We start from the raw sequence: 7,898 nt of genomic DNA, 5'->3' as shown, positions 1-7,898 counted from the left end.
AGCAACATTCTTACATTGCACAGTGCTCCGCATTTGTGTTTTGGATTTTTGTATTTACCGCGATCAAGTATCTAGCTTTTAGCTTTATTTTCTATATTAGCTTTTATTGCCGCACTTCTGAGCACAGGCCTCCACTCTAAAAGGAGAGAGAGGGCTTTGACCTTCAACTCTGGCTCAAACGGTGCGTTCACTTCATATATGCGTAACATTACTGCCTACTCTGAAGTGCCTTTACAACTCATAGTTGGCAAGGAGATTTCAATTTTGCATCATACCTGCATGCTCTACCGACTGGAAGGCAAAGATTTTATGCCCTTTTCTTGCCTTTGACTGGAATCACACTTGATGTTACGCGATGATGCAGTCCTGAGATGGCAACAGACTAACCATGTGCATGGCAGTTATATTAAAGCCGTACTCCTAATCGGTTTCTACGCGACATCTTACCGGAAATATAAATCACTTTGCGGCGTCTTTGTCGGTAGGGTGTTAACTAGCGACGGCCGAAGCCTCCCACCAGACCAAATCAGAGTATATTCAGAGATTATAAATTCCCAAATTGACTTGCCGAGAAATTAATCCGGGGCTTCCAACTTAAAACCCCAGCGGAAGACTGCGTCAAGGTCGTCAAGATGCGAAATCGGATTGTACATTTTATTTCCCTGTGCTAGTTATTTGCGTTGCTTTTGAAAATATTTCCTCTTCCTATCAATAAAACTCTGCTAGTATTCCATAATTTGTTTTAATAAATACATAAAAATTACAAATTAAAATAAGTAGGTACGATGTTTAAATTATATAGCGACGTAGTATCTCTTGGCGATTCCGTCCCAATCGCTGAAGGTGAGGGTCTGAAAAAAATAATTTTACTATGTAGTAACCTTTTTGTTTTGTTTTTTATTTTTTGTAGATTATATAAAATAGAAACTTAAGGGTACGCTTTTTATATCTCGTACAATGCCTTCCCTTAAGTTTTTATAACAAACACTGAGGGTTTTTTTTTTATTTTATATAATTTGCCCAATGAACAAACGTAGTGCATAAGGGGGTGTCCATAAATAACGTGAGGTGTTTTTTTAAAATATTCTGTCAACCCCTAACCTGTGCATACCCATAACCCAGTACCCTGTGTGCACGCCACTGGGTGTTGTAAGCTACACACCCAAATCGTTTTTCTCGCACGTCCGAAAGTTAGCTGATAGAAAATGCTTTAGCATTAAGACCTCCTTTTGTGTGCAATGAAGAGTTAAAAAAAAACCCAAAGTACCTAGATTTTTTTTTTATTTTAATAATTAAAGGACCAAGCAGATGGCCCACCTAATGGTCACGAACAAGTGGGAAACCATCGCCTATAGGGCAACACTTCGCAGTGAATTTAAGGAACACGTTATGTACGTCGTGCATAGCGGCAGAATTTAACATGCTGTTAGGTACTTGGTAAGTCTTCCCCAGTCGAGCTGTCACGAAAAGCTCCACTACTATTCTAACCTAAGTTCTTACCTAAGTCTTTTTTATTATTATTATTGTCATTGTATCTAGATTGAAGAATTTTGAAAAAAGCTTCCTAAAATGTATCTTACCACAACAAGCTCATAGTCTTTGTATTCTCTCTTGTAAGTTATAGATCTGCCATCGGGGTATTTCTGGACAAGGGTGACCACATTGTCTTCAACCGTGTATGTTGATTTGGACTGGAATTTAAAAAAAAAACTTTACATTTAAATCATATCACAACGGACGATTGGCGCAGTGGCTAGTGACCCCGCTTACTGAGTCCAAGACTGTGAGTTCGACTCCCACAACTGGATAATGTCTGTGTGATAAACATGAAAGGTTTTTCAGTGTCTGGGTGTTTATCTGTATATGTCTTTTGTACTTTATCTTAGTACGTATTCAAAACAACCCTTCACGTGCTCTGTCCCAAAAGCGTACGTACGAACGTACTATTAAATATGATTCCGTAAAAAATCCGTGCCTACAAATTTTATCAAGCTATCGAAATTTTTTGAAACAACTTTAGGATCAGTCATGCCCGCTTTCACTTAACCTAGGAATCCCCTTAATCGGATGCCAAGTAATTTAGGTGATTCCCAGAGAAGAAACGTTTCACGCATACGACATAACATAAACTCTTCTGTTACGAGTATGTCTAACAAAGTTGGCAGGCGTGTAAAGTTACGTCACCGATTCGGCCGATCGTAAAGTTAAGGGGAATCCTAAACTGACACATGATAAATGAAAAAAATATGAATAATCCTTAAATCCATAAGAAAAATGATTAAAATGATAATACAAAGACAAACACAACACCTAGTGGCAAGAACCATATACAAGTAAGTTTATATGAGTTGCCTAGTGAAAATCAATTGGTGAAAGATTTGTATGCCCAATTGGTGAAGGCGAAGGAATTGGTTTGCTCCGGAATTTACTTTGACTAGGCATTGCTGGCTTAGATATTGCCCTGCCCATCGTTAGTGAAAACGGCCATAAGGCAAATTATGAAGTAATTATTTAAGTATTTAGTTGGTTGTTAGGTAAACTTACGACAAGATCTTCGGTAACTTTTTCCTCGAACTCAACTCCACTTTCGAATTTCGTGACCTTATCGCCAGCGGGAGTACTAGTGGTTGAGATGTAGGTGTCGCCATCCTTTTCTAGCAACGCTGTTGGCTTGAATGTTAGAAAAGCCTCAGTCTTCTCTGGTGGGATGGCTGCAATGTATTAAATAGAGAATATCATAAGAACTTGATTTAATGCAAATATAAAAAGCGATAATAATATATTTTAACTAATAAGGTCGATAATTATCACAATTTGAGATTCAGCTTCACCGGTGTCGACATTTGTTAAAAAAGTCAGACTTATCTATATCTGGTATATTTCGAGTGTTGGGGTTATTTAAATTTCGGTACTTCTAACATGATTTCGTTACCCTGCATCTACGGTTAAGCGGCTATTGGGGCCGTGAAAGTTACATAAAGTTAAACTTTTTCTTGAAACGAGGGGACTTTAGTTCTTATTGATACATCGACAAAAAGAAAGATGTTACCATTGAGACTATTTTTGTTCATCAATTTTTACTTATTTGTCATACCTATTATGGTAACAATCTTTCAGTTAATTTAAGTGAAAAGATCGTTTTGAAAATATTCAAAATTAATAATAACGTAACTTCATAGAAGATGTCTCTTTTTTATTCAAATTGAAATTGAAGTAGGCATAATATAAACACTTTTGAAACGTCAAGTACCTAGGCCTATGTCTGTTTGTAGTGATTCTACCTGCGGTTCGGAAGGCAGATAGTATTCTATTTATTTCAACATATAGTAAAAATTATATCAAAAATATGAGAAAGCAATTCTCATATTTTTGATATAATTTTTACTAAAAGGTAATGAAATGTTTGAGGCCGTAACGTGTCTTAAAGTGGTTACTTCCTTATCTACACATTTTGCGAGTCCTCAGATATAAACGTACCATAAAAAGCTCATGAATTTAATCTGTGACGTGTGAACATATTTTATCAATTTGATTTACGTGATTAGGAGCCGGTTATTAAAATAAAAAAAAAATTCAATATATAATTTTGTGAATCCTGTTTAAAAACTTTTAGTACTTAGTAGGTAAATAATAAACTCAAAAAAATATTTTGACTAATAAACCTGTAGTACCTAATAGTAAATCAATACATTGTTATGACAGCTTGCCTATGGTCTACTGGGTACTATGTTTGATTGCGGTTTTATTTCTAAGTAGCTTAAGCCTTTAAATTTCTTGAAATGGATTTTTCTTTCCCGGAATTTCGGAAGTATCTTATAATCTAGGTAGGTTACGTTACAGTGGCGTGCATAGAGGGTATGCACAGGGTATGCAGATGCAGAAAATCTCCAGTACGAGTAGTAAATACTTAAGGGTAGACTTTTTAAAACTTACAATGCCTATCATGTATTATATTGTATTTATGTATTTCATACCTATAACCTAAACCAGCTAAAGTTGTAGCCTAACGGTTAGGAAATATTATAGAGAAGTTTGTTAGATTAGATATTCATGTAGATATTTTTGTTATAATGTTGCGACGAATAAATTTGTGTTTTATTGTTTTTGATCGATGGTATTCATTCGTTTTCACGTATTGTTCACATTTGTATGGCCATTACCTCTATTATATATTTATTTAATCTCAGTATAGAATTCTTCGAATTTTACATTAATTTATGTAATCTTTGTGGCCTTAAGTGAAACCATTCATAACAATATTTTTATTGTAACGTTGTTGGTTACGAATAAATTAATAAAATAAAATAAACGACTGAAATTGTATAATCTCTTTCACCTAAAAATTTACCATCTTCATTAACTTATCAATTTTATGTAAAGATAAGATAATTTCCAAATTAGATGCTTAGCGGTTATCAGTTTCATGTCATTGATTAAATATATATTTTAACAACGGGCAGTTAATAAGTGATTTTAGGGTTCCAAAAAAGAGAAACCCGACCACAGACCGACAGAAATGTCGGTCTGTCCTTCCATACGTCCGTCGCATCGGTCCGCTTAAAGTCAAAATCAAAGTCAAATATTTCTTCATTCAAATATGCACATAGATGACACTTTTGATGAATGCATTACATGTAAAATACGACATAGAAGTGATTTGATGGCGATAACTAAATTGGTCAACTTAAAACTAAAGCTACAAGGGTTCCAAACGCACTCTGGTCTAAGAAAAAGCCCACAACAAACTTAGCCGGTTGTTTTTTTTGTTATCACCATCTCACATTGTCATTTAAAACTATTCAAGAAGCAACCTGGTTAAAGCAATAATCTACACCCTAGCAATTTTATAGTTGACGTAGTCCTTAATAATATATAAAACTGTGCTAAAATACACGGTACTACTACTTACCTACTAACCGGTGATCTTAAGAGGCGCTAAGGGCAAAATTGTATTAATATAAATTTATGCATTCGGTACGCATTTCAACTAAAATTAAGTTATTACGTCTTCATCACAAAACTGAATACAATATTTCTTGGTGACCCCCATATTCTTAAAATTAGGTACGATGGTACGCTTTTAGGACGAGTGATGAGAAAAGTCCTTAAATTATGGGTCCAATTCCCAGAAATAAAAGTCAAATGTTCAGTGGTTAAGTTGCTAACTACCATTAAGGCACCTTAGAAAGGGCTCAATTTTTTTTCCTTCTAATCTGCCTAGTGTTATCATAAAAGAAAATGGAAGTTTAATATATAAAACGTAAATATAAAAAAAATGTATTTATTTATTTTGTAGTGACACGATCATCATATCAACCCATTGCCGGCCAGTATAGGGCACGTGCCTGTCTGTCTGTAAGGGAAGGGTTTAGGATGTAGTCCACCACGCTGGCCCATTAAGAGTACCAGTTCATTTTGCATGTAAATTTCGCATGTTAGTTCCATTGTTACTTAATTATAAACCTACAAAGTAATTAGTTCTGTATAGCCGCATAGAAAATAAAGGTAGGTAAATAATAGACATAGACCGACACATGTTTACAGGAAGAGTAAAACTACATACGTAGCACAGTTTTTTTAGAATATAAGCTATAATAGTTTACAAACAATATTAGTTATTAAGACAAAAAAAAGAGATATTAGATACTAAGGAAATACGTTTTTAAGGCAGTTGCCTTGCTAGACAAAGAATCCTCAGCGGGGGTACCTAATTCACACTTGGCTGATTCTTGTAAACAATAGTTATTATATTCAAAACATCCATAATGAGCGTAAAATAAATTTTAATTAAATAACTTTGAAACACGTGAGATACCTACCACGTTGAATTTAAATATAATCAAGGTTAGCTAGATTTGTAACACGACTACATTTATGTATGTCCAAGAACTCGAAATTTCCTAGATACCTATTATTTAATATATTTATGAATATTTAATAATATTCTTGTGAATAATTAAATAATTAATACTGTATTCATATTCATTACTACACGCTAACTATTTTAATAAAGTTGGTTAAAAATACTTACGGAGTTGGTCCAGAAATTCCTTGAAATTCTCATCCTGTTGATGAGCGTAAGTTACTCCGAGAAAAGACATTTTGTCAAGACGGAGTTTTAAATGGGGCAAAGTATTGAACGAAAATAAATGAAAAGCTACAAATCCGCTACTTTTATTAACTCCATGCCACAAATCCACGATATACCTACTAGTAAATATAATAAAAACGTTATCGATACATGTCCAGTATGATAACAAATATTATACCTAGGTAGACTGACATATTTTCAAATTCACATAATTTTTGCAATGAATTTATTGGAATCAATAGTGGCGAATGAAAAATGTTTTTGAAATAAAAGGTCAGGATTTTGAACATCTTTATTTTATTCGAATTCAAAAGCTGCAACAGTTTACGTAATCTATCTTCTCTTTTATATATATATCTTCTATATATATAAAAGAAAGTGTGTGGGTATGTTCCGTATAGGCTCCGAAACGGCTGGACCGATTTCATTGAAACTTTCAGGGAATCTCCGGATTTACTTGGTGAGTAATTCTGTAAAGTTTGGTGACGATCGGAGCACTCCTATTTTTGAACTGTCAAATACAGCTTTTATTTTCTATGATGATATTCTATTGTTGGGTGTTCATGGGTGTAGATAATGATCTTCACCCGCTTGAGAAGAGAATAGAAGAGAATGAATACGGAGAGAAATAAATGATTTAATATATTATGAGACTTAAATTAAAAATTCAATGATGTAAGTTTATTGTTTCAATAAAATAAAGCCTCGCCCGGCGATGCGCGTTGGGTACGCTAGTTTCATATAAACACTACTAATTATCATGGTCTCATCAACATCATGTCAACCAATTGACGTCCACTGCTGGACATAGGTTTTTGTAGGGAGTTCCACAATACACGGTCCTGGGCCGCTTGCCTCCAGCAGCTCCCAGCGAATCGCCTGATGTCATCTGTCCACCTCGTTGGGGGCCGACCTACGCTGCGTTTACCGGTGCGGAGTCGCCATTCGAGCACCTTAAGACGACAACGTCCATCGGTTCTCCGAGCTATGTGCCCTGGTCTATCATGGTCTATCATCTAGTTATTTTAGTATCTAGTAGTAGATCATTCGTAGAAAACATCGTAAGGAAACATGCATGCCTGAAAGCTCTCCAGAATGTTCACAAGGGCGTGAAGTCTACCAATCTCTACTTGGCCAGCGTAGTGAACCCTTCTCATTTTGAAAGGAGCCCTGCCCTGTAATGAGTTGATTAAGATAATGACGATGAAAGCTTTTCTTGATAGAGTTCGTCCGCTGAATGTATGGAGCATGTGTGGAGCAGTACTCCACACATAATATATGTGACGCCAAGCAGCATTTCTGTGTTCCGGCCTGACCTTTACGTACTACTTAGAACGTACTTTCTAGCTCTATCTATAGGCGATGGTTTTCGACTCGCCTTCAGAAGGGACTTCTGCTTGGCCCATCAATTATCAAATCAAACACAACAATTATCAAGTACAAAAGGCGGCCTTATCGCTTAAAAGCGATCTCTACCAGGCAACCTACCAAATTCTGATGCTACTATATTGTTATGAGATGGATGGCAGCCCCGAACTGGTAAGCGCAGCGTTGGTCGACCCCCAACGAGGTGGACAGACGACATTAAGCGCGTCGCAGGTAGCCAATGCTGCTGGATCCAAGCGGCACAGAACCGTGGAATTTGGAACTACCTACAAAAGACACCCAGACACCCAGACAGTCCAGCAGTGGACTGATACAGTGGACTGGTACAGTGGATGTGATGATGATGTTGATATTGCCTAAAGCCTCATCTTTTCGACTCATTGATTGGTATTAAAAAAATGGATTTAGCTTTCACACAGTT

The 7,898-nt window shown here is 35.9% G+C and overlaps 1 protein-coding gene across 1 annotated transcript; it reads right to left on the bottom strand.

Moving 5' to 3' along the window:
* Nucleotides 1–782: 782 nt before the first annotated feature.
* Nucleotides 783–6,127, bottom strand: LOC120628350 (fatty acid-binding protein 1-like). The gene is made up of 4 exons (XM_039896674.1): nt 6,032–6,127; nt 2,545–2,711; nt 1,581–1,691; nt 783–851 (listed from the first exon to the last, which is right to left on the bottom strand). Exons 1-4 carry the CDS (start codon nt 6,099–6,101, stop codon nt 795–797), a joined length of 405 nt encoding a protein of 134 aa, XP_039752608.1. The 5' UTR covers nt 6,102–6,127; the 3' UTR covers nt 783–794.
* Between the last annotated feature and the right edge of the window lie 1,771 nt (nt 6,128–7,898).

The sequence above is a fragment of the Pararge aegeria genome, chromosome 12, assembly GCF_905163445.1.
Source record: "Pararge aegeria chromosome 12, ilParAegt1.1, whole genome shotgun sequence".
Taxonomy (NCBI): Eukaryota; Metazoa; Arthropoda; class Insecta; order Lepidoptera; family Nymphalidae; genus Pararge; species Pararge aegeria.
The sequence above is the reverse complement of the archived record's forward strand: the minus strand, read 5'-3'. Positions and strand labels throughout refer to the sequence as shown.

Excerpts from the sequence above, each read along its gene's own strand:
- LOC120628350 (XM_039896674.1), bottom strand. The coding sequence starts at position 6,101 with ATGTCTTTTCTCGGAGTAACTTACGCTCATCAACAGGATGAGAATTTC. Across the intron at positions 1,692-2,544 it reads AAGTTACCGAAGATCTTGTC|TCCAAATCAACATACACGGT; the intron begins GTAAGTTTACCT and ends TTTAAATTCCAG. Across the intron at positions 852-1,580 it reads AAGACTATGAGCTTGTTGTG|ACCCTCACCTTCAGCGATTG; the intron begins GTAAGATACATT and ends TATTTTTTTCAG.